Raw genomic sequence first — 27,365 nt, forward strand, 5'->3', positions numbered from 1 at the left:
TACTGAAAATTCTACTTTACTGTATTATAATGAAGATGAAGACATTTTGATACTACATCTCATGTGTAGCTTAGTTGATCATGGAAGTGTAACAGTACAACATTTTTATAAATATTTTACCAGTTTTTTGGTGAATTTGAACCTCCTCTCTACAACCCACTTACCAATCCGTAGACTTGCATATCAAGGGGTGACCATTTTCTGCTATCATGTCGATTTCCTGTTTTCATCTGTCGGAACTAAGCAACAGATATCATCAAGCTTCTGAACTCTGGAGCCAGGCCTTGGAAGAATCCACCTGGACTCATTGGGCGCCTGCCCAGTGCGGATTCGCTGGAGCGAGATGAGACGAACTAACCCCAATTGATTTTTCTGCTATACTGGTAATGGCTAGGCGGGCACCATCACCCATGAACGCTGGTTTGAGATGACAAGTGTTGACAGAAGTCCCTCTTTCAAAATTGCATGTAAAAGTTCTGTTGCTATTATACAGTCTGTGCTTATTTTTATGTACTTTTTATAGGTGCCATTGACCAGTATGCGTTTATTTAGGCTAGCTGGTGTGTAGAAATCACATAAACATATACAGTAATTGAATGGAGAAGTGGAAGCTTTCATAAAAATGTGCTCAAGATTTATTTTCTGCATTTAAACATGCTTATAATTTACTTGAGTAATAAAGGCAAGAACATTTAGCAATAGAATGATTGTCTGACCTAATCCAGCATCTCTGTATCTATCTTTAGACATTTTACTACAGGTTTGCTCAACCAGAAAAAATGAATCACCACTTTCTTGGACTTCTCACTTCGCAAATCCTTCTTAATCTCCCTAGTGTCTTCTGCTTTTTCCCTCCAACTGTCCCATGGCTACATTTTCATTGGTAAAGGAAGTTTCAATGTAGAATGAGTGGACATGTTTAGAAAAAATACTGATACTGATCAGAACTGACACCTTCTGACCAGCTTTTAGATTTATAGAAAAGGCTCTTTATAGGAAACCATTATTAATATATATATATATATATATATATATATATAGATAGAACAGTCATAACATTTAAGAATTGCTTTGGCAGATTTATTTTGTATGAATGAATGTAAATAATATCGATATACTATTTTATTATCCAGAAACCACTATTGCATTATTGAAAAATGTCTTTGTCTGTCTGTGTCAAGCTGTTTTAATAACTGCTGTAACAGTCAATTGCTATTTTTTCCAAGATCTTTACATTTCTGGAAGTGTTGGAAATTTTGGTATTGAATCCGTGGGGAAAAAAAAATGTCGCACTTTTTGTAGATATACAGTCTGCAAAAGCGCTGAGGAGTAAAGCCTTAACACCTGCCCCCTTCATTCACATTTATGGCCCTTGGGCTTTGGTGGACTGTTGATCTGTGACTGGATATAAGCAAAACCTGTGTTGATTACACATAAGGTCCTGGACCTCTTCCTCCCCCATAAACTCAACAACTTGAGGTTGCTCGTTGCAATTCACAGCCAAGTATTGAGACAAGTCGGTTAAATAATAATTAAAACAATCTGCAGTTATTTGGGGTTCACTAACAACATGCATGGCCATCTTTAAGGCAGGACAGGAAAGTATTTCATCATGTCCTTGTTATCATTTTTAGCAACATGGTGTGTCAAGCTTTCTTCTCAAATGGTTGTTTTATTTTATATATCCAAACTTCGCTTGGGTCATAATTTTGGATTCTGTAGCTCTACAGACCTCAGTGACCATATGAGGTTATCACATACTGTATGTCAATTTAATTTAAAAAAAAAAAAACGTTGAAACAAATGATCAAGATTAATGTTTTGCCTCTCTAACAAGGAGAACAAGATTTGTTCTCACTTGACAACATATCCCCTAATATGTGCACACATATTACATTGTTTTATATCTGATTTTAGTAATTAGACCTGTCCAGAAAAATAGTTTTAATGACGCTGAAACAACTGGGATAGTTGTGGCAATACCCTAGATTTCCCATAAGCTTGGTATTATACAGTAGGTATTCATGGTAGTTTTCCTCTGTTCTTGACTGGAGTGACGATTGTGATTGCTAAGTGGTGAAAGATCTGTTTTCCTTCCCCCCAATATGTTGGAAAAAAACAGGGTAAAAATCAATTGGCGACTACTAAATCTATTTGAACTGTTCCCAGAGAAAAGAAGTGTGCCATATGAAATGCTAATGTATCCAAGAAAGTAGGTACTGGTAAAAATCTAAAATGATACTGTTTTATAAACAATTATATGTATGTTTTAAAACATTGTACAGCAGTTTACTTGTAATATTTGTTTTGAAATTACATTTAGAGTTATTCTATACATGATCTGTTACTCTGCCATCAATATGGCGGATGGATAATGACATTCCTAAGTTTGCTTTTATGGGAATACAGATAATTTGCAACAGCCTGTGTCTTTTCTGGTACTGGTTGCCAGCTGTAGTCATATCTGAAATTTCTTGAGGAAACACCCCAGAAAAAAAAAAATATATAAATATATATATATAAATAAATAAATAAATAAAATGCTGTGCATTGATTGAGGACGATGCATCTTCTAAACAACAGAAGGGTGATTTCCAGAGCGCTGTGGTAATTCCAGAGGATGTGTGGTAATTGGTAGACGTTATTCGTGGTTCCTGGAAAGGGAACATTTCCTGTTAGCATAACGATACAATTGTAAAAGTACCAGCAGGTCCAAAAGACCCATAAAAAAAATCTTTCAAAAAAGCATTTCATAACATTAGCAAAGACAGGAAGGTTGACATCTCTTTGAAGATATAATATAGCCTGTCAGTTCCGGACTTACAAAGCACTGTCTGTTCTCTTCCTTGCCTTCAGTGGTGTGTTATTAAAACACATCACAGAAGTCATTAAGGTCTTTACCATCAAATGGATGCTGGTATATCCCAGGGTTTTTGATTAAGTCCTACTTGTAAAATAGGTTAAAAATAAAATAATTTCACAGAAAGAATTGCTTGGATTGTTTTCTACTCTACCAGCTATTGGTGTGTATGTGTTAAACAGCATGGGTGCTGGTTCATTGTAAGACATGGGAACAGAATGACACAGACTAGAATGTAAACTACTTGCACATGCTGGTATGTTTTACACTACTGATACTTCAAACATGTTTCAGGAAGTTCATTACAACATAGGAAGTGAGGTTTTGATTAGTCTCATTATTATACCCATCGACGCTGGAGAAATATTTGTTTCATTATTTATTTTTCTAGCTGTGTGATACGATGGCTTGGTGGTGACGTAAGACCAGGAAGAGACCGACACCAATACTGCGGGTTGAGACACAAATGCGCTTGTTTTTAATAATAAATAAATGGTTTAAACAAAAACAGAAACAAAACACTTTGCCACAAAACAAAAGGCACAATCCCAAAACAAAAGGGACAGTGATTAAAACAAGTATCGTGCTGGTGTAAATCTAACACAAGTAGCATTTTTTTTAAGTTAGTATAATTCTTACTGTCTCTCTATCTCCTTTCTCCAAACTCTCTCCAACTCTCATCAACCTCCCAGGAGCAGCTGCTTTGTTTTTTTTTTATAAGTGTCCATCTCCCAATTGGTAATTACTTGACTAATTTGGGAGATGGACACATTACGCACAAGTTTTAGCAGGCTGTAAAACAGTATTATACAATGGCAAGAAATATTCCTGAGCTCTGATTGGTCAGCCTTGCACTCGACCCGTGATGTTATCCCAGCATAACATCACAGATCTAGTACCGGCAAACTCCTCACTGAAAACATAGACAGACATATCAATCCACCACAACTGTCAATAACGCAGAATAAGTTACACAATTCCTGAAGTGAAGTTTACCTCGTTTTAAATAGCCTTCAAACACAGAGCAGCCAGGAGACCAGACAGCACCTCCCAATGAGAGAAAACAAAGAGACACCTGGAGATCAACTCTGAGGGACTAGACAAGATAGAATCTCATAGAAATGGAGCATCCAGGAAACGACAAACCAACTGGGCGGTCAGAGTTTTTTATGACTGGGTGAGTGAGAGTAACACAAATACAGACTTGAAAACTGTTACTATAGGACACCTTAATACAGTTATATGACAATTTTATGCCTCTGCCAGAAATAGCTCCTGAGAGCCATATGCTAGAGTCCTACATTGGGTTGGGTACCCGAGGGTGACCTGCAAAAGTGAGTCGGGTTCGGGTAGGAATGTGAACTTTTTTGCGGTTTGCAGTTCGGGTGCGGGTCAAAAAAATAACATATTAGAAGGTAAATGTATTTCTTGCACCAAAGCAGGAGGCGATTACGGAGGAGTCAGTTGACTAAGCAATGTTCTCGGTTTGTATTGCTGCTTGTTTGATATGTCACAAGATCCTTTTATCATGTCTGCTTGGTGATATTAAAAATGCCTGTGGATGAGGTGAAACAAAATATAGCACAGGGTTTATTTCATGTAGTGGATAATAGTATCAAGCACAGGTGTATTTCCCTTTCAACTGGTGTCATGAAAGGAATAGTAAAGTAAGTAGAGATAGCTAATGTTACAATGTTAAAATATATCCAGACCACTAGAGAAAGCTACCACGCCGTATAGCCTAGTGTATAAACTCAATCTGTGGAGAATGGTAGAGTTGTCTGTGTGTGACTGTGAGAGCTTGAGAGAGTCAGTTGACGCAGGCACTAGGTAAAGGACAAACACTTGCAGGTTCGGGTTGGGTTGCAGGTCTCATTAAAGCAGGTCGGGTAAGAAGAGGGTGCTGCAGTGGGTTGCGGGTTCAGGTTGGGTTCTGTAGTAGCGGGTCCGGGTCGGAAGCAGGTCGTAAAAATCAGACCCGCACAGGACTCTGCCATATGGCATAAGCAGTTACGTGGGGCTCAAACAGACACTTAAATAAACTTACCCTGAGCCGTAACATTAATATACTGTCAAATGCAGAGTTCAGCTCAGCCAACAATGTGTTCACGGCATATATAAAAAAACTTGAGAAGTCCTATTGTTATTAACTCATTTTAAACAGAAATAACACTTTAGTATATCTGTTAGAACGTCATAGTTAATACTTTACTACAGCTGTAAATGGAAAACAGGAGGCAGAATGCTATGTCAACATTTGTCTAATTAAAATAACTTTTAAACATATGAAATGATGCCCTGTCGTGCATTATTCTTTTAATATACAATTGTATTGATCTCACCTATTATTATTTATCTCCCTTATTCTTTTAAAAATAGAAGGCTGAGAACAAATACTTTATTGTTTTAATATAAAGCCTGTAGCTGTCATAAATGACAAAGCTGTGCTTTTAAACCAACTAAATAATCTGATTTCTTGATCTAGGAAAGGGGATACATGGTGCTTGTAAAGAAATATCTATCAAGCAATCCACATTTCAACACACCACAACAAAATTAAATGACTGATGTTACCATGGTTGACAAGTTTAAAAGGAGAAATGCTTTTCATTCGCCCCTGACTAAAAACATAAAAGTAAACCAATACTGTATATGCCAAGATATCCGCAAGATATTCTTAAATGCTACAGTATGCAACAGTACATTTTCTGTAAAGCTTTTTTTTGTACCATTAAACACAAGATCGCCCCACTCTGTGACTCTGTTTGTTTTATATTTCCCATAACAAAGTAGCTGCTTCTAGACTTAATAGAATACTAGAGATGACTGAATACAAGATACAGGCCACCGTAATCTTAAACAAAGCATCAACTGTATCTATATTTAGGGTTTTTTACTTCACCAAACTCTGTGAATGGCTACACGATTCCCTGCAAACAAGGGGTTGCATCTCAGCAAATCGTTTATGTATACATTTTGTAATTATAATAATTATATGATAATTTCCTGTTGGGTTCTGTATTTAATTAGGGCACTGACATAGAATCTACAATATCATTTTAATTTAAAAAAATAAGCCAGACTGGCATTTAAAAAAAAAGAAAATACCATGCATTGTTCTTTTGATAAGGTGTATGTACAGTATACTGTCTTTATTGTACAGTATTAACAATTTCTGGACTAGATGTACCAAAAAGTATTTGAGCCTTAACATCAATATGTGTTGAAAATGCCTTTTTTCATGAACAAACAAGCCCTGCCAGAAGCTCAGATTATCCCTTGAGCTGGTACCGCCATTTTAGATTTGTATGGTTTGATGGAAGCACTGATCCAGTAGCCAAGGGGCTTCAAGACAGCCAAGGTTTGGTTTGTGTGCTGAGATAAAGGCTGGTAATCTCTCTGATGATGCCTGTGCTGCAATGTGCAGAAACTGAGCAGCTTAGAAACCCATTTACTTCCCCTTCATTGAAGACATTGATAAAGACTTCTACTTGAAACTTGTGTGAAATAATTTTTAGAAAGGGCATATAGTTTTGTGTGCCAAAGTGTGTGTTTACTTTTAGTATTTATAATTCTGTCACCCTTAATAACATCATCTGTTGTTTAAAATCCTTAAATTAAGTCATTAACTGTAAAAAAAATTGGTATTGTTTTCAAGGCGGATTTAAGTGTAAAAAAAACCAAAACAATGTATACCGAAACATTTTGACATCCAGTGATCCTTTATTTCATAAACCATGATCTAACAGCTGACGACAATGTCCCCACTGAAAAACTGTCTGGAACTAAGCCATTACAGTAAATGCAAGAGAACATGGGAGTGTAATTGTCTTTAAGCATGATGGGTTTACAGATGATTACTATACCCTTTGGTATTTTTAAATGCCTAAAGAGGATTTGCAACCACTACTAGGTGGATTTAACTGTTTTGATACTTATGAGTCTCTTGGCACATATCATTTCTTCTCCCTTAACACTGCATTTCTGCAGATGTTTGTGCTTCGTTCTGAACTTTGCAAAGGGCTCTCATTAGGGAATTTAATTTATATCCCTGCCTCTGTGCTCTTCAAGAAGGCTTTTATCTTTTTCTAGTCGGATTGGCTTTTGGGTGATATTACAACACTGATGATTTGAAGAATTTCAGCTTCCAATCCTCTTTGATTACCTTGTGCGCAGTTGTTTTTGATATTTGGCTAATGAGTACTTGATATTCACAGAATCTCAGCTGTTTTCCTCTATGCAAAAGAAGGGGATACGATGTTGACCTTGAGAGCTTTTTTGATAAATTCTGGCAGATCTTGGCATTTGCTGACCAGCAGTCACAGCCCCTGTGTTTCCTTATTGCTCTCTAACAAAATTGAGTACAATTGAGTGCCTGAGTACATGCATGCACAGTGCATTTTCCTTTGTATTGAGGCCTTTAGTTTGGGATTAAGGCTGGAAGGCTTGCCCCAGCCCTCCTCCAGTCCACTGCATGATTAATCTTTAGCCAGTCAGAGAAGACTGATAGAACGCAGCGTGTAAGTCGGTAGAGGTAGAAGCAAGTACAAAATGTCTAATTCAAAAATTTAAAAGAGATGTCCTGTTTGGAAAAAGTTGAGGACAATACTGTAAAATGCACAGTTTGTTCAAACTTGCTAAGTTATCGCGGCGCCTCCACGGGTGTAATGCTCAAGCATCTCCGGTTGAAACATCCTCACTACCACCTAGATGAAGACTCAGGCCAAGCTCTCAGCCTAGGATAACACAATTTGCACGCCATCGCTTTTGTGATCCAGTAAGAGCAGATCAAATATCTGATCTAGTAGCAGAGATGATAGACTGTTTACCAGTTTGAGTTGTGGAAGGACAAGGGTTTAGTCGTCTTCTGTCTTTTATTGAGCCTGACTACAAACTGCCTTCCCGTCCCTCTGTGATGTGTAGAATACATCGTCTTTATGATACTGTGAAGGCTAACTTGCAAGATGCACTGACTAAAGCTGCATGTAAGCTTAGCAACTGACTGCTGGACATCAAGAGCATAAGATTCCTACATTTCATTCATGGTTCACAACATAACTGATGATTGGGAGTTTAAAACAGCAGTCTTGGCAACAACCGAAATAGAGGAGCGGCACATGTTGGATGTACTTGCCGGATTTGTTAAAATGTCATAGAAACATGGCATCTACATGGCAAAGTACTTGCAATTGTCCATGATAACACTTCAAACATGGGTAATATTGGCGAAATCAGTTGCAATGCACAAGATCTCTCGTGTACTGCACACTTATTGCAGCTTTCAGTTAACGCCGGTGTCGTAGGAAATAAGTTGACCAGGAAATAAGTTGATCGCGCAAGCGCAGTAAGGCAAAAGTAGACAAAAGTAAGGCGGGGCTACAGTTTGATTAAAGGGGAGGTTCATTGCATGGCTTTTTATTTTTATCTGGCTGTTTTATTTACTAGACTGTATATGTGTTCGTGCCACTGTCTTTTTGTATGAACTTTAAAATGTGTGATCGACGACTGTTTCTATGGTAAACTGTTTTAAACCTCTTTTTATGTTTCTATAACATCAATGTCAATCTGATGTAGTTTATGTGTGATCACGGAGATTTATTTATATATTAAATGATTTTACACATCAAAATGTCAGTCTTTAATCAAAATTAAAATGTTTCAGCAATATAATCTGATGACATGCTGCATCCATCATATTGGTATGACAAGGTCGTATTTTTACATTTTAATATTAGTATAGCTGTAACTTTACTACAGTTTAGACATGGCAAAACGTAGGCCTACACTGAGAGTTAAAAAAATGAATAGTATATACAGTACCTTGATTTGTCTGCATGTCTTAAGCATTAACATTTATTGTTACACATTATTATTTATTTATTTATTTGCACATACAATTGTGTTTATTTAAAAAAAAAATTAGGTTTAGGGTTGTGGTTTTTAAATTGGGATAGGGTGAAGAAAATGAACCACAAATAAATAGCCAGACGAAAGTTTTTTTTTTAGTAAGGAATTGTGTTGTATACTTGTGTTGGGAATTAAAAAAAATCTCTCATGTTGTTTGCACACAACACATTAACATAAATGCCATATTCTTTGTAAACGTGACAATTGTATTCCTTGCAGTAAAATATAGTATTACTAAGGGATAAGATTTGTATTATGTTAAAAAAGGACCCTGTCAAATCCTCTTGATAGGACAAATACAGAAATGAAAACATATGCCATGGTAGATATGATTGCTCGTTATGTCTTACATGGTTGTTGCACTACAGGAATTTACCATTTTTAAAATCATGCTGATCTACAGTAGCCTACATATACTGTATGGTCTCTCTTTCTTACAATAGCTATCTTGGTTGGTATTGAACTACACGTATTTACCACGGTTTAGCAAAGACGTTAACTCTTTAGTTTTTAACTAATGAATGTAATGTTTCTTCTCAAATTTGTAATTGAAATACATGCATGTTGATAACCAGTCTCCTGTTCGTTTTCTGTCCTAATTATATAAAGTACTGTATGTAAAAATAAATGAAACAACAAAGCACATAATACTAAATAATAATACTGTATAAGCAACATTTTTCATGTACATCATGTGATTGATGTGCACCATCGCAGCAGGGAGCTCAATTTTTTCCATGACTGAAACTCATGCTTTAACATTTGGAAAATCACTCGTAAACCTGTCCATACAGTAGTGCTTCCCAAAACAAGAACACCTCCTGAAATGCAAAATAATGTTAAATATGTAGCACTCTTAAATTACGTATTTGTCATACATGCCAACAGTCCCTATATGGTCGGGACAGTCCCGATTTCCTAGCAAATGCGTCCCGATGCATGGAAAGAAAGTCCCGATATTTGATGCTGATCACTAACTTATATAAAGGTAAGAACGCTTCATTATGTCAATTTTTACTGTCATGGTCGTGTCTTGTTGAATTGGGGGGAGGGGTGGGGGATACGTCTATTATATTGATAATGAGTATTTTTTGCGTATGACTCCTCCCATGTATATGATGCGTATGACCTTCCCAACCCCCCCACCCCCCGGAGATGAGCGTCCCGCTGAACAGTTTCCAAATGTTGGCAAGTATGATTTGTTGCTAATATATATTACAGCGATATTCACATTCCCTTATGTAGCGTCACACTGTTGAATATATCCGATCTATTTATTTTTCTCTCTCCCAGAAAGAATCAACATCTTCAGGTAAAAGTTTATCGAGTGTTAAAATCTGTTGGTGCTTACTGTTCTCCAGTTGGCAACTGCACTTTGAAATAAAAACTCAACTTAAGCATGTCCATGTGTTGCCAGGTTTCCAAGAGGCACTAGCGGTTCCTATAGACAGGGTAAGATGAGGCAACTCAATACACAGATGGAGGTTGGGTGCTAACAAAACCAAAAGAACCAGGTCTCTCTTATGAGAGCCATTACAGACCGGTATACAGAACCTCATTAACTCCACAGGGGTCAGTCAGTCTTGTACCAGCACACAGGCTGTGGGGAGATAATAGGCTGGATTTTCCACTTACTCTTACTGTGTTAAACATTCTGACAGGACCCACCACCAAATTGGCAAGGGGACCTACCGTTTAGCCAGGCCTATTAATGTGCAGAATGTAAAAGAAAACAATCTCTTTTCTTTCAGTATCTTTCAACGATTGACCGTAAAGTTTCAGTTATGGGTAAGCCAATTGATTTATTGACAGTAGTGACCTACCTAATAATTGTGTTTTAAAAGGTTATTCAGTGAGCTTTGTTCCACACAGTATCAAACAATGTTGGTTATGTTTTAAACATTAACACCAGGATTTATATTAGATTGGAATGAAATATAGCAGATACTGACGATTGCTTCATATTAATTAAATATATCAATCAATCAATCAATCAATATTTATTTTATATAGCGCCTTTCATAGTGGACCAGCATCAGAAAGTTCTTTACAAGATAGTGAGGAACAGTGCATAATACATTAAATACAGTGAAATACAGGACATAGTACATTAAATACAACAGTAAAAAAACAATACAAACACATTAAAGGCATAATACATTAAATAAAAGGCTAGGATGTGAATTCTAAACATTGTGGATGCATTTGTCAAGCAGAATCATACGAATAAGATGGAGTGAAAAACCTGAAATAGCAATTTAGACAAAAGCTAATAACAGATACCAGGCTTAGAGAGCATTGAAAGCAAGAGAGAACAAGTGGGTCTTGAGAGTTGATTTGAAGCGAGCGATTGTGGGAGCTACATGCACTAAAGCTGGGAGAGAGTTCCAGAGTCGGGGCCATGAAGCTAAAAGAGAGCTCTCCAAGTGTGCCGCACTTTTGCTTGGGTCAGAGGACCTCAGCTTGCGGGCAGGGGCATAGCGGGTCAGCAGGTTGGAGAAATATCCAGTTATATGATTGTACACGCAATAGAAAATGATATGGAATTACATTTGAATTAATAAGGCTTATTGCATTTCAAGTAAAAATCCATAATGAAAACTGTAAATACATTTTTAAAAATGGCTGCAAATGTACACAATAAATAAATAAATAAATAAATAAATAAATACATCAAAATAATAATAAAATGGAAAGGAAATGAAATGTTCCCTTTCTAACCTGTCTGTCTGCTCATCAAATGTGTGGTGTTCTGGTGTGTAAATTATTATGAAAATGAGCAGCCATGTGGAAACAGTAATCTAAATTTTGGCTGATTTAACAGCCCCTTGTCGAAGCTAAACCAATTGCGTTAAATATTAGTTTTAACCTTGAAAAGCAGTATCTCAACAGGAGTGCAAAATGCACAGCTGAGCAACCAGATTAAAAATCACCACAAGTGCCAGATGTCATTAGGTCAGTGTCTAGAGGAATCCATCCACTGCAACTGCTGACAGGAGTGAGGCGATGTTGCAGAAATAGGGTACGACTGATCGTGGTTTGCAGACTGTAAAAATGACATGTTTTTTGTTTCTTCATTTGTTCCATTACTTCCTTGCTCAGTTGCATTTGCATCTGTCTGAAACAATTTAAGGACATTCTCTATGGATCCCTTCCACTCATTCCAACGATGCAGTCATTCCTTTTTTCAAAATACAGAATTTATCAAATTCCTGTGAGGAATGGGTGTTACACTTGACAAACCAAAAAGGACGTTCATTAAAACAAGCACAGCCCATGACTTCTGTTTTTTTTGTTGCCATGGGGTTGGATTGGGAATAGAAGCACATTAGAGATAACAGTAAACACCTGGTAATATTCTAGAATCTGGCTTCCAGTGGAGCTATTAGTTTCAGGGTAGCATTTTAGTTTTAAGTACCTAACAAATTACTATAAAAGGAACTGGCATGTTTAGCATGTATAATTTATGCATTTTTAAACAACTTCTACCCCATGAAAGCATTTAGGCACTGATAGTAATACAAATAGGAATCTGCATTATGTATTAACATATGTCTCAACTGTTTTTAAACCATTTTAGGCACTGCAACGTTAAGGTTTGCATGAGATGTAATAAAGTGGGTGAGTTAAACTTGGAGGAGGTATGTTTCTCATTAGAATGCAAAGGTGCAAGTAGAGTTATGACTGTATGCGTGCTTTAATAAACTGTCCCTTTTAAAACAGATTGAATTATGCCTTCTTTTATTACAGCTAACTCTCAATTTTAAATGGTAAGATAATAATACAAAAAACAGCCATTAAAATGAATGAAACATTTGATCGTCCATCAATGAAATGGTCTAAGAAAAACAAAAATAAATGTAAAAGCTACAGGAAATAAAAGTTCCCTTGTTAAAACCGAAAAATGTAGCGAGAGGATGACAACAGTTTGGCAGATCATTGAACAACTACGAGGTATTTGTAGAGGGTGAGAAAAACATCCATCTCATGTAGCCCTTTGTAAAAAACATTGAAAGTCGCACAGTTTTGTTTGAAATGGAGAATATATGCAAGCAGGATTGGGTAATAGGCTAGTGTGCTGGATATGTCCTCGCTGTTAGAAGCTCAGGTTATTTGATTCATTTTATATTCATGCACTAGTATCTATTAATCTGGACACAAGTTTTCAGCTGATGTAATGTTTAATTCAACAACATAACATGACTGCAAATTCTGGAATTATTGACCTTTTAATGATGTGCTTTAGTTTATTCATAAACAGAATCAGAAACATACTTAAGATGAATGACACTAAGCAGGCCTGGAGAGAAAATAGCTTAATTGCCACAGGGAGTATTGCCTTGATGAGAAAACTGTCTTAATAGATCAACTAACAATTAAGTCAGTATTCCTTTTCAAAACAGAAAACCCCATTATGCACTGAAAGAGACATTTGTCGACTGCATGCATTACCTAGTAATATAGTTGTTTTACAATGTAATTATGAGTGCTGCTTTATAATGCTTGTTTATTATTAAATTGTTATTGATGGGAATGTAGCGGCAAGGTCACTTGGGCTCAGATGTCATATTTGGGGTTAAGGGCAAAGCACACTACAACGTTTATTTGCTGCGTTTAAGCCACGACATTTCACTGCTATTTTGGTGTTCAGACTTGCTCGCCAAATATCACAGGCAAGACAGGTAAACGTCTGATTATAGTAGTGCAGTGTTCTTTATGATAAGCAGCACAAGAAATATCTCGATAAACAATACAAACCACAACAACAATACAGTGGCCGATCTGACTCGCACAGTCTCCCAATCGCTCTCTCATGCTTTTTATTGGCACCCCGGGCTCATATGTGATATGATAACCTCTTGAATTTCATAACTATGTAAATAAATACAACATCATTTGTAGGATATGCTATACACATACATACACGTTTGCTCGTTTATAGGGTGAATCTACATTGATCTCTTCCTTTCTCTTTTTCTTTGGCGCAATAACCATGTGGCAGCTTGCACCCGATTCATATTGCCTTCAGATTATATCCAAATTTAGCAGCACGGGGTGGTGATCGCTGCGTTTTTCGTCCAAAAATCGAACCTGTTTTGATTTTTTTCACAGCGAACTTTGCATTTTGTTTGCAGCGATTACACTCAAGTATGAAAGGTAGCATTCAATTCCACAGGATAAATTTTTTACCCTAGAAAACGCAACAAATAAACGCTACAGTGTGAATAGCCCTTTACTGTCATTCTTCTTGCTAAAATGAAATTTTCTTTGGTTGTATCAGACCTACGGTGGATAAAGGGTTAAACTAATTTCTCGCCCATTACATATTGTATAGAAGCTTGTTGAAGAAGTGTTTTGAAGCATTTTAGAATGTTAAAATGTGACTTTTTTTTACTGACTGGCCTTAATGGACAGTTGGCAACCTTAAGCCAAATGCAATTTAACATGGCTTACTTCTTACTCAATTACCAATACAGCAAAGGCAGTGAGCTTTCCTTGCTTTACTGTTGATCGGAGGTGTTTTTTGACCCGCTTCGTTAAAGATAATGCTCTTTCTCTAGGGTCGGGGATGTTTTCGGCGGTTCGGGGCTTTCAGCACAGATTTGTAAACATATTTCGAATGCCCCCCTTTGCCGTTTTCATTCATCTTCTTCTCATGTCTTGTGTTTATGCTTTGCTGCCCAATAAAGACACATCATATTTGCTGTATTAAATCAGACTTACTGACCTGGAATTTACTTGCGTCGCCGCGCGAAAGTGAGCAAGACAGTAAGTTCCGGGTAAGCCAGTTTGATTGTGTGTAAAGACAAGTGAGAGATATACTGTGTGACGCTTGGGTTTTTCACTCCATTGAACTGCATGGAATGGCAGGACCTGGTCGGGAACCTGCAACCATGTGGTTAAAAGACAAACACCTTACCAGTCTACTAAAGAGCAACCTCTCCAGTCGAGAGGAAAGTACGTGTCCTACGCTGAAGGTAGCTTTATATACCCATCAGCCACTAGGAGGGGATCATTACAACTGCCTCGGGTGAAATGTCAGTGAGTGAAGTTATTCCAGTTTGCGTGCAATTCCGTATCTGTTTTTTTTAGCTTGGGGCCCTAGGCAGGTGCCTAGTTTGCCTATGCGTTAATCCGGCCCTGATCACAGAAAGCATGGATGAGACTGAAGGTGCATGCCAGAATCTAATTGCTATAATCAGAGGGAGTCAAGTTGTTCCAGATCGTTTTCAAAGGTAGTTTCGCTTTGCAAGAGGGATTGACTTAGAGGGGGGGTGGGACTCGTTTTCACTACTTACCAGTTGCTGAGACCTGCCATCCCTTGGTTCGCCTGCTGAGTCACCTTCAAACCGCTCACAGCACCTCTGAAGACTACGTACACGTAAATATATCAACCATTTTCTTTCGGGACATTTTATGTTTTTTTTTTTTATACTTTGCAAGGAGAGCTATTTCGTCTTGGACTTTAAAGAAGAAATTTTGTGTTGGACTGTGAGTGAAGAAGATGTTCTGTTCTGGACTATGAGTAAACAAAAGGACTGAAAAAAATGTGAATCTGTATTTTTGTAAATGTTAGGTACTGTGAAATGTAGAAGCTGTTGTATATGGATACCAAGTTGCATTGCTGAGTAGTTACAAAAATACACTGTGCAGTGAATAGGAAGGAATGAGCAAATATTGAGAGTGAATCTGGCAAAGTAAAACAAGAACAGAGTTAAAGAATAGAAAAGATTTGAAGTTTTGAAAAATAAATAAGTTTTCTCTATAATCTTACTGTTATATGTTGCTGGATTGAATGTATGTTTTTTATTTTTGTTTATTTTAAATCGGAGCCAGGGCATTTCATTTTCTCACAGCCTGCAGAAGTGAGTAAAAATAAAACAGGTTGCTGCCGTGATACTCAATGTATGCGAAAGGGTGTATTGTTTATAAATCCTGTACTTTTACTAGCTAAATAATTAGGATAAGAAACGTGAGGTGATTAACGTGATCATTTAGCTATATATTAATGGTGATAGTGGAATGAAATAGGGGAAATAACCCATACTATAGTGTATGAGACTGAGCTCAGGTGCACCGCACCTAGCTGATATTTATACAGAACTTGGATTTTAAAATAATTATATTAAGTTACCCAAGTCTGTTGGTAGTTTCCCTGGCATTCGGGTAACGTTCATTAAATTGCACTTAGCTTGGCCAAACTGGTTCAAACACGGAAAGTCCTAATACTTGCTTTAGTGTTATTCACAGTTTGTTAAATAGGGTTGCAACAAACTCCTTTATTAGGTGCAGCTTTTTGTCTGTTACATTTTACCATTGTTTTTCAGATGATATTTGCAGTCTAGTTCTATAATTTGATGGACAAGTTAATAGTGTTTGATGGATTATGTTTTTTACGCAACAGGGTTTCATTACATTCCAGTAATAACTGAGTGACTGAACAGACAGAGTTGGCAGTAAGCAAGGTTATTACTTTTTATTTATTAAAAGGTAGCTAACTGAAAGCTGGTGCATAGTCACATCCATACATAATCTCTAATTAAAGATGGAATGCCACCAAACATAATTGATATTTGGAAGTGATTTATTAGGAATCAGCAGGGTATTCGTCTTTGTGCCTGCGCAGACAAGACAAGAAAGGGAGCTATTTGTCAATTGCATACAAAATAAAAAAAATAGTGAATTAGAAACGAGTCTTAATAATCTACACTACACTCGATCAATTGTTGGGACAGAGGACTGCGTAATAAACATATTGGAATCCATGAAAATAGTATCATCTCTCCATTTGCTAAATAGTTTATTGAGCAAGGCATCTCAAGTGCAGCAGTGTGCCAAAATATTGTTTTTTTTGTTTGTTTTGTTTTTTTGGAATGAAGAGCAACTGGATGTAGTATTATTATTATTTATTATTATTATTATTATTATTATTGTTATTATTATTTCTTTAAGACAGCTACCCTCAGTGTAGTTGGATAAGAAGCACATTGTGCAGGTGATACCAGGTCTGAGAAACTAGGCTCAAGAGGATTCAGCTTTAGTGTGATTCATTTGGCAATGGTAACAGTTACTTGATATGTGTGTGCTGTCCGTGACAAACCTATCTGCATTAGTAATTAAGCATTCTGAGTGGGTGCTTCAGGCAAGTGTTATTTTTTTTTTTTTTTTTAATATAGATTTACTTGCAGTGGGTGTTTCAAGGTTTACTGTTGTGGCCTGCTGTATGTGGTTTGCAGTACATAAGTAATACCATTGCATGTAAAATCTAGGTTCAGAGCTAGCTGAGGCACCAGGAAATCTATCTATGAGTCACGTTATTGCTTTATACACTCCCCCATCCAGAATTGTGAGGGTCTGGAACCAGCTCCCCAGTAATGTAGTTGAAGCTGACACCCTGGGATCCTTCAAGAAGTTGCTTGATGAGATTCTGGGATCAATAAGCTACTAACAACCAAACGAGCCATATGGGCTGAATGGCCTCCTCTTGTTTGTAAACTTTCTTATGTTCTTATGGTTAACTCTTAGTTATATTTAGGCTTGCTACTATTTGATTTTTATTTTTTTGCTAAATCGACGATTAATATCAAAGTTTATTTTAGAAAGAATTTACTGTTTTTTTTTCTATTTTTCAATTCAAGCAGAGAATGGGTGAAATCGAAATGCTTAAAAAAAACAAAAACAAAAAACATACTTTTTATATCATTGAGAAACGTCCCATTTAGCGAAGCCCCTTTATCACGTTCAGCATGCAAGAAAACATTAGATAGTTGAACAGAACTAATGTGCACTTATTCTTCAGCACAGCTGGAGCCACAGAGAGATCAGTGAGGGGATTGTGCGCAATACTCATTAAGGGGTAGATGTACTAAGATGGGCCAGTCGCAGCACAAACATACCGCAATTTGCATTTTCGTTGCGGCAATTCGCAAAGTATACATTTTGTCGTATGTACTAAGAGAAAATGTGTTAATGATAAGAGCCGCAACATACTAATTTAAATATTTGTTGCATCTTCTTAGCGAGATCTCTAGCATACATTGCGAGAATCGTGCAACATTAATAGCGGGAGCTGAGTTGTGGTTTGCTGCAGCAGAGGGTGCCCGAAGGATAACATCTATACATGCAAGGGTGCAAGAATCAAAATAAGATTGTTTTTGTTAAATGTAAACCTTGTCTATACAATGCATTCTGTTCCGTATTTATTTTACTTATTTTAATATTGTTATATATATAAAAAGTGAAAGGCAGTTTAATCCCATCAGATTATATAGTGGGGCCCCAACCTTCACCCCCCAGGAAGCTTTTCAAAATCATACAGTAGCCCCTCGCTAAACCGGACATGTTTGTCCGACATAAGGAGGTGTCTGGTTTAAAAACAATACAATAAAATCGCACACATACATTCATAGTTCTCGATGTATTTTAAATATAAATCATTGCACTGAAATAACACTAATGTGTTTTGGGTAGGTTACACATCACATTATGTAAAAATATAAATCTGTACAGTAGGCCTATACAGTGTATAGTACAGTAGTAAAACCAAATGAATACCTAGCACACTTTTTACTACAGCCTACTGGTAACAAAATAAATCATGCTGCTGCATTGTACACATTGGTGTACAATGTGAATAAAAGATTATTTTAACTTGAAACTTAATGATTTTAAGGTTTTTTTAAATTTAAATTTATATTATTATTATTATTATTATTATTTTTATTAACTTGACCTAATTAGTAGCCTAGACAATTAACACACAATAGATCATGGTCCTATACAGATGCTCAGAATGAGCTGGAGGGTTAGTGGCAGTCTATTGCTCCCAACATGCTGGGAAAACCAGAAATGTCATAGAAATTTGTTTTCAAGGCTTGTAAGTACACCCTGACTTTTGTGAAAATGAGGTAATCAAAAATGCATTGAGCACACTGGCAATGCATGAGAAAAAGCGGACTGGGAAATACCAGCAACAACTGCGACTGTTTAAAACGTGCTTTCAAATGTTCTGAACAAATTGATGCAATTGTAAGTGTCGCAATTGTCGGCAGCTTTAGTACATCTCATTATAATATTTGTGAACCCTCATTTGCACTATCTCCGCCCCCTTTTTGCGAATTTGAACCACAAAGAAAAACTGGTTTCGCAAAGCATTCCCTAAAAAGTCGCTAGCAGCACTGCGCTTGTTTAGTACATTTCACCCCAGACTTCCGAGTCGTTTGCAACTGATTTGCGACTATTGTGACAGGCGCAACAATTTAGTACATCTACCGCATAGTGTTTTCCTCTTGCGCCCTATTTTCAAATCAAACTAGTATACGTACACCTTAACCCGCTAATTTCAAAAGTAGGCGCTTTGAATGACAGGCGCTGTAGCTGGCAAATGAAAATGCACAGTCGGTACAGGTCTTGATGATTGACAGTCATTTAAACGAATGAGAGCGTTCTGGCACTGCTTCAGTCAACGAGATCTGTCAGAACTGAGTGAAATGACAGTGACAGTGAAACTATACTAACAGATCACTGAGATGATTGACAGCGACCCCTAGCCATTCAGAGTGGAACGGAGACGGGACAGACAGTAAGTATAAACTGAACAAACTATAGATGATTTCTAAATTGTTATATTTGGTATGAAAATAAAAAATAACAAGTGGTTTTGCCGACGTTTGTCCTATAAATTTATTTCAGTCAAACTCATTTTTTGGGAATTCGACGTTTAGCGAGTTTTACTGATTTAATATTGAGAAGTAGCAAGCCTAGTTATATTACACCTATATGTATTGATATACAGATTTTGTGTTTTGTGGGATATGTGAACACACTGTACTGGGCAACATGTTGTTATTTACTTAACCTTTGACCTAATATTTCGCTAGTTTCTGGACGTTGGAGACCAAACACTTTGGCACACACACACTTTATTCTGTTATTCTTTTCCTTTAAGACAGTTCTCTAAATGTGTCACATGGTGTTGTTAAAAATATGTTTACCTGTATATTGGTTTCTAACTATTTGTATGAACATGACTTCAAGAGTGTAGCTCAACCTGATTTTATGGTTGTGCTGCAAATGTAGGTTTAAAAACAAAAATATCCAGAAGTAAATAACAACTTCAGTCTATGCAATTAATGCAGACTTGCTCTCGCACTTGCAATAAATGAACGACCATAACCAAAACAACATTTAAAGTGCTAAAACTGGGAGTTGCGTTCTCCCTGCTACTACAGTGTTCCTTTTGTTTATATTTGACACAGCATAGCTGACTAAAAAATGATTGCTGTGGCACGTATGAGTCAAACAGGATGGTGGGTGAACAATAGATATTGTTCTACAAAGATATTAAATGATGAAGTCTTTTATCTTTTTCATTTTAGGATACAGACCTAATTATGACATTCAACATGTCCATGCATCGTTCTTGGTGGATGGAAAATGGACCCGGGTGCATGGTGACTCCAGTGACCCCAGCTCCTGACTGGGCACCAGAGGACCATCGCTACATTAGTATCTCGGGATGCTTGTTGGAGTACCAATATATAGAAGTAGCTCACAGTACACTTCAAATTATCCTTGCAGTAAGTAAACATGCCTAGTTTTATTGTTTTCTTTTTAAATGTTATCTATACAGCAATTGACCAGACATGTTGGACTCTATTTCAGTCATCTTGATATTGCTGCCAATGTATGAGTAAGAGAAGGTCACATTATTGAGTATAACTGCTGTAAATAACCATGAAAAAAATATACTATAAATAGACGCTGCATATTCTTTGTATCAAGCCCCATTGAAATAAGTGACACAGCCACTGTACTGTACATCTAAGTGGCCTCTTCAAAAAGAAAACTAAATAAGTACCTTTCTAAATCTGTAAAAGCATGATGTCTTCCAATGTATTGCAAAAGACTTACCCATTACAGTTAAAGTACTTGAAAGTACTGATTTTAAACAAAACAAAAAAAATATATATATATATATAATATATATATATATAGTCTTTTTATTATGCACTTAGCTTTTAGCATTTTACCTGCAGCATTGCTTCTGTTATGTGCAGTGGCGGGCCTTGGTATCATAGGCCCTGTCCACACTATGCCTTTAAACCGGCTTAAAAGTATGGTTTGCGTCCACATTACGCAGCATTTAATACCGTACTCAAGACCACCTCAGGGTAGTCTCGAGTCCGGGTCTAATTAGATCGCATCAGGTAGTGCGATTTGTCAGAAGTGTGGACGATGTAATACTGAACTATATTTTTTGTGTATCCTCCAGTATCCCAAAGTGCATTGTGGCATGTTTGGCGAAATACTGGCACCTGAAGGACTTGCTATCAGTGTACACTCCGCAATGGGTATTCATTTTTATGGTTAAAAAGAAAAAAAATGTCAGGACATCTCTGTTAAACTAGTGAGGAAAATAACAAAAGCACAACGTTAAATTAGGCAACTGCAAAAATGAAATGCGAGTTAAAAGTAGGATCGGGATGAACAATTCACGTAATTTGTCAGCTCTGTTTGAAATAAAATTAAGGGGACCTGAATTAGGCACAGGCAAGATATGAAGGTAAAAACAAAGGCTGTTTTGTAATTAACAGAAAAATAAAAACAGAATCGGCTTCATGTGTTTAAAGGGTCACCTGATTAAAAATAAAACTCAAAAACTTCAAGCCCTACTTGTGTGTGTTCGCATTTACTTTTTCCAAAATACTTGTTTTATTTCTTTTTAGCAATATGCACCTCTATTAATATGAAGGATAACACATTATTTTAAAATAAAATACAGTGCATGGTGGGATAGTATTGTATCCATTTCCACTGCTCATTGCACTGCTGGGAAATGTAACTGAACTATTCTAATAGTGTGTGGTCGCATTAAGTCAGACTAAACATGAAACGGTACTTCAGTGTGGACGCTTTGAGCTGGATTAATTAAAACGGTTTTGAGTATGATTCTCGAGATTTGGTTATGTAGTGTGGACAGGGCCTCAGAATGTGTAAGGAGCCACTCTCAAATCCCAACCAGGACAGGGGACGCACAAGGAGTGCTGTGTTGGCCTTTGTGCTCCTGCAAAGTAAGGGAGAAAATGGGGTTAGTTTGCCTCATCGTGGAGTACTGGTCAGGTGCCTGATGAGTCTAGACAGTATCTTCTGAGCCTGGGCTGTTACCTCCAGGCTTTAGAAGCTTGGTAAAATCTGTTGCTTAGGATCAACGGGGGAAATGAGCTGCTAGTTCAGTCATCAGATCTCCTGATTGGTAAAGGGGTTGCAGCAATAAAGGAATACAGTATTTAAATGTATAATATGTATAATATAGAACCTTTACTATATTGTAAATTGAAGTATCTTCATCACATCAGCCTGATGACACATAGCATTAGTACTGTATATATAAACCCATAATAAAGAGATCTTCAGATCTTCAGTTTGATGGCGTTGAAATGGTTTTGGAGGTTTTCTTGACATTCATGTAAATGGACAAATAAATTGAATGAAAATGCTAATTACTTTGCTGTGCTGTGTAGCTTTTGTGTAAATAGAACTACTGACATAAATGACTGTGAGAGTGTCAGAGACTGTCAGAGATTGTCTTTGAGATGCCGGCCAGGCATACAAGATTTATTTTTTGTCTTTTCTACCCTCCGGGCTACTACCAACAATGGTATCCCCCTGAGGTATTATACGTGAGAAGTAATGGGTACAGTACACTTAACTCACACACTCAAAAACACAAAATCCTACCAAATTTCCTCCTTGACCTTTATTATATTAATACAAAGGGAAAAAATGTGGAAAATAAAATAATTCTCAACTTATTTACAAAAACATAGTAAAACAAAATACAGCTGTACCATACATACAATTACGGCTCTCATTGCGTTCGCCTAGTCAAAGTCCCGATCTAAATCCGATTGAGAATCTTTGGTATGAGTTAAAGAAGGCTGTACATAAGTCCTCGGAATTTGAATGAACTGGAACAGTTTTGCGTCATTGACAAATATCCTAATCGTTTAAAAGAGGTTATTGTTGATTAAAGTAATTCAACTAGCTATTAATTTCATTTTCCTTGTCCGGTTATGAATACTTCTGAATTAGCAGTTTTGTTTTTTGAGAAATTTCTAGAAATTATAAATTTCCATTGGGGTATGTACACTTTTGACTACAATTGTATTACTACACTTCTGTTTACTGTTGGCAGTCAAATGGTAATGCATCTTTATTATTCCAAAAGTAGAATATATATTCTTCTAAATTAAATTTGGTTTAGCTACTACATTAGCAAACCATTGTATTTATAAATAGACCAAGAGAGAGAAAGACATTCCAATTCAATAGGCTTCTTTAAAAAAACAAATGCAAGTCATATACAAGTGGTCACCTAATCTGTTTTTTTTTATTTGTATATTTATTTGTTTGTTTTTGGTGCAGAAAAGCACTAAATATGATTTGGAAAATCTAACCTGCCATTAATTTATTACGTTTCTACAAAATCACTTATTACAATACTGTTCATTAGAATTTACACACGGTGTACAATGTGGTTCTTTTTAATTGTTGTTGAACAATCAGTCCCGGGATTCATCATGTATTGATGAAGCTAATAGTTTCAGCTCTTGAGATAAATGTACAATTGGGGTTTTGCATACACTGGGTTTAATTGGTTTGTTTAAGGTATAGAGTGGCGAAGTAATCGAATAGCCCGTGCAACTACACAGGGGCCCATGCACTCAGAGGGGTTCGAAAGTTTTGAAAAAATATTTAAGTGATAATATCCTTCACATTTCTATTTTCAGATGTTACAACCTTTGTGTTCGTGTCATTGTAGCTGCCAGTAATCAAGTGTTTAATGTTGAATTAAAATGAGTTCCCTAACATTTTTTTTTTGACCTGCCCCACAACTGTCTTTGCATGGAGGCTGGTACTAGGCAGTTTTATGTTTTCTCAAAGACCACTTGTGCTTTAGTCTAGTGGGCGCTCCATATTGTAAAACAGTTTCCCGCTGTCTTCTTGGAGAGTTTTGTTCAGCACGGTCTCTTGCAGTTGTATTCTGGGTGCATGATTCATCTTGTAGTTTAGGTGGAAGCTGTTCACGGGTTACCAAAATAAAATGAAGTAAATTAATGCTGTTTTTCTGATTATAAATAAATAAATAAAAGATTAATTTCTGTGATTTGCAGATTGCAGCTCACAATAAGTTTCTGCACCAGGGCCCATCTTTCAGTTCATCTGCCACTGAAGGTATAACACTGCAGGAGTTGATAAAGTTTCTTTTTTGAGTTGTCAAGTCTAATCTATAGAACAATGGAGGCATCTGTATGCATATTGGAATTCAAGCAGGTCCATTGTGTAGTAGGCGTTGCACCACAATACTATTGGAGATGGCTACAGTTACAGTAGAATGGAGGCTTTGACAAGCGTGTATGCAATTAAGAAATGGAAAAAAAATCCAGAGATTAAAACCTGAAAAAAAATTACAATATAAATGGGGAAACAAATTATTCATAGGTTTTGAAACTAATGACAATTATATTCATATGTAAATGAAATACAGGTCCATTATAACATGTTTTTTTTTACCCAAAATTTGTATAACAGTACAATACAAGGGATTTTAACTACTGTACCGTATATAGTAATGTTTAAGGTGCTCTGGAGTAATACTGCTCACACTTGCAATGATTTAATGCAATGTGATGATGTCTGTGAAAGTTACTATGTCCAATAATACTGTAGTATTAGATTGAATGCATTCTCCCAATGTTTTAGCATACCCAGTGAAGCAGTGCATTCTTCACAGTTAAAGGATACATATTTGACCTTTCCTTCACTATAATTGTCACTGTTTCACCTCATACATGCAGTTTTGCTTAGACAGTCAAGCTTGGATATTATGCTTACTTACATACTGAACTTTACTCTTTACATAGACAGAATGGCACAGTCAGGTAACAAGTTTCAAACCGTAGTCGTCAAAAAATAAAATAGGTATATTGTTCTCCTGAAAATTTTACAAGCATTTTGTAAAATTAGAAATTGAAAGTGTGGAAATAGAAACATTTATATGCAGTTCTGATACAAAAGTGTTTTAATAAATACCTGAGGCGCTTTACTGTATGTATAGACAAGCTGCAGTTGTATTATGATTTAGTGTTCTGTCTTATTTGATCCCTACTAGCTACCCAGCAACAGTATTAGTTACTATGAAGAAAAGGAGCACCACCCTGACAGTTTTTTTTTCACAACAGTGTACAAAATTTGTGAAAGAAATGACATTTGTAATGTTTATATTGGTTTTCCATTTCAATGTAAAGTGAAATAGTTTCCATTTCAAGTTACGAGTTGCAATTCCATTGTCTCAGATTGTTTACTGCCAACGATGTTTACTGGCAAACCTGACATTTAGACCACTGAGTTGAAATTGCCTTACCAGTAATTGGGGGCAGAAGGCCGGGTAATGGGAGAGGAGTGGCAGTATTAAAATAATATGGGTCTAACAACCTGTCAGCTTGTAAACCAATTGGTACTCCAATTTAGTAGACTGTAAGTTTAACAAAGGCCTGAATACTGTAACTCTGCAGAGCTGTAAATTCAACTGTAAATAACTTTTAAATAAAAAGATTATGGGGTAGATGTAAGGATATGCGCAAAGTGATGTGCGGGGGCAAAACCCCCATAATACTGCTGTAAATCGCATTTAGCCGCCATAAAGTCTGATTTTACCGGCTGCTAAAATGCGGTGTATGTAAATAATGGTGTTCATCTGGCGTTCTGCACCTGCTATCAAATTTGCACTTTGCCATCATTAATCCATTAATTATATTGAAATACATTCAAATGAAGAAAAGAGCATGGATTTCGGTGGGATCTGTATACTAGTTGGCGCAAATATTATAATGTGATGTAAGGATTTTCCCTTGCACTTAGGCAATTGCTGACCCTCCAAAAACTTTACACCTCTTCTTATACACGGTGCAAACCATGGTAGAAGCAAGTAACTACAAACTGTATAAAAGCACACACCTGCAGAGACCTGTCATTGGCTTCAGGATAGCTGCTGTGGTACACTTCCTGATGCGGCGACACTTGGCTCCTGTTGAGGAGAGGCAGGAACATGTTCGGAGGAGAAGGGCAAAACGAAGAAGACCCCTCATATTCAATCCCAGGTTCACTTTGTTTGGGATGCCGGAGGATGCAGTGCTAAAGCATTATTGTCTCACTCCGCAGGTCATCCTAGACCTAATAGCTGAATTGATGGATGAGCTAGACCCCTGCGTCAATCTAGGGACCGCTATCCCTGCACATGTGAAAGTGCTGTGTTCTCTGAACTAGTTAGCCTCTGGTTCCTTTCAGACCACAGTTTGGAATGTCTGGAGGGAAGCCCAATCCACCTTTTCCAGAGTGCTAGGACCGTAGCATAGCTGATGTTGGTTGTGGCTTTTCCAGACAAGTCCGTTTCATGCTGAGTGACCTCAGCCGTAAGGACTTTCAGCTCTCAGAAAAGTTTTATTTTCTTTTCTGTGCACTAAGGACTTTGCTGCCCTTCCTGTGACACATTTTTTTTGGTTTGCATTTTCGTGCTCCACAAATGTTATACATTGACTACTGCTCTCTGTACTACCGGCGGCTAATTAGGCCAATGCGCTCATTGAGACACTCATTATTATAAATACGGATCATTATTTGTGCGTGTTGAGTAATTTGCATTGTTCTTAAGCTTACATAGGGCACAGTCTCTATCTCTCTCTCTTTCTCTCTCTCTCTCACTGTCTCTCTCGGAGGATTGTGGGATCATTGGAGCCTGTGAGGAGTTTGAGGAAGCTGTTGGGTAGGAGTGTGGTTTGCTTTTTGCTTTACTTTAGTTTAAATATAATGTTTGGCTATTTAATTTAATTTGTGGGTTTGTTTAAGTGTTTTGTGAGAGGGCAGTGTGTGTTGAGCCATGCCTCTAATAACAGCGCTGGGGAGGGCAGCATGTGTTGACCCATGCCTCTAATAGCAGCGCTGGGGTGGCTGTGCTTTTTAGATCTGGTTTAGGAGCAGATATTTTAGAAGTAAGAGAGATTATTAAAGTAAGACTTTTAATAGTAAGAGCTAAGGTGGGGGGGGGGGGGGGGGGGTACTTTTAACTTAATAAATGTTTATGCTTGTGACAGGTGCGAGTGGTGTGGTGAATAAATGAACTGCCCCAAATGATACTTTTCCCAAATAAATGTCAGTGTTTATTTAATAAACAAAAGAAACCAACCCTCTACCATCAATGGTATCGGGGGGAACACTGCTGGCTTGCAGACCAAACAAAACAAACAAAACAATATTTAACAATCCCCACATGTCCTGTGCACGAAAGCACGGGGTGTGCTGGTGTTGTGAGGTGAGGGTAGTGCAAATTAAAGTTTTTTGTCAACAGTATACCTCTGGTGCAACCAAGTCACTGAATGCAGCTGTGAGAGAGCTGGAGAGAGAGATTCTTAAAATTGAAAGCCAATCTGAACAGAGCACAGGGACCCAGGAGACCTTGCGGGAGCAGAGACAAGCCTAGGGCAGCCTGCTGGAGGAGAGGGTGCGGGGGGCACAGGTGCAGTCAAGATTTATCCAGCTA

The 27,365-nt window shown here is 37.1% G+C and overlaps 1 protein-coding gene across 2 annotated transcripts in view; it reads left to right on the forward strand.

Moving 5' to 3' along the window:
- LOC117411332 (sodium/potassium-transporting ATPase subunit beta-1-interacting protein 2-like) overlaps window positions 1–27,365 on the forward strand; it is a 212,119-nt gene that overhangs the window by 126,960 nt on the left and 57,794 nt on the right. The window contains exon 4 of one of the 2 annotated variants that reach the window (XM_059025111.1): window positions 20,146–20,346. The exons of the other annotated variant lie outside the window; for it this stretch is intronic. Coding sequence (XP_058881094.1) covers window positions 20,146–20,346 — 201 coding nt within the window. The remainder of the gene's footprint in view (window positions 1–20,145; window positions 20,347–27,365) is intronic. 2 annotated transcript variants of the gene reach the window in all.

The sequence above is a fragment of the Acipenser ruthenus genome, chromosome 6 (genome assembly GCF_902713425.1).
Source record: "Acipenser ruthenus chromosome 6, fAciRut3.2 maternal haplotype, whole genome shotgun sequence".
Classification (NCBI taxonomy): domain Eukaryota; kingdom Metazoa; phylum Chordata; class Actinopteri; order Acipenseriformes; family Acipenseridae; genus Acipenser; species Acipenser ruthenus.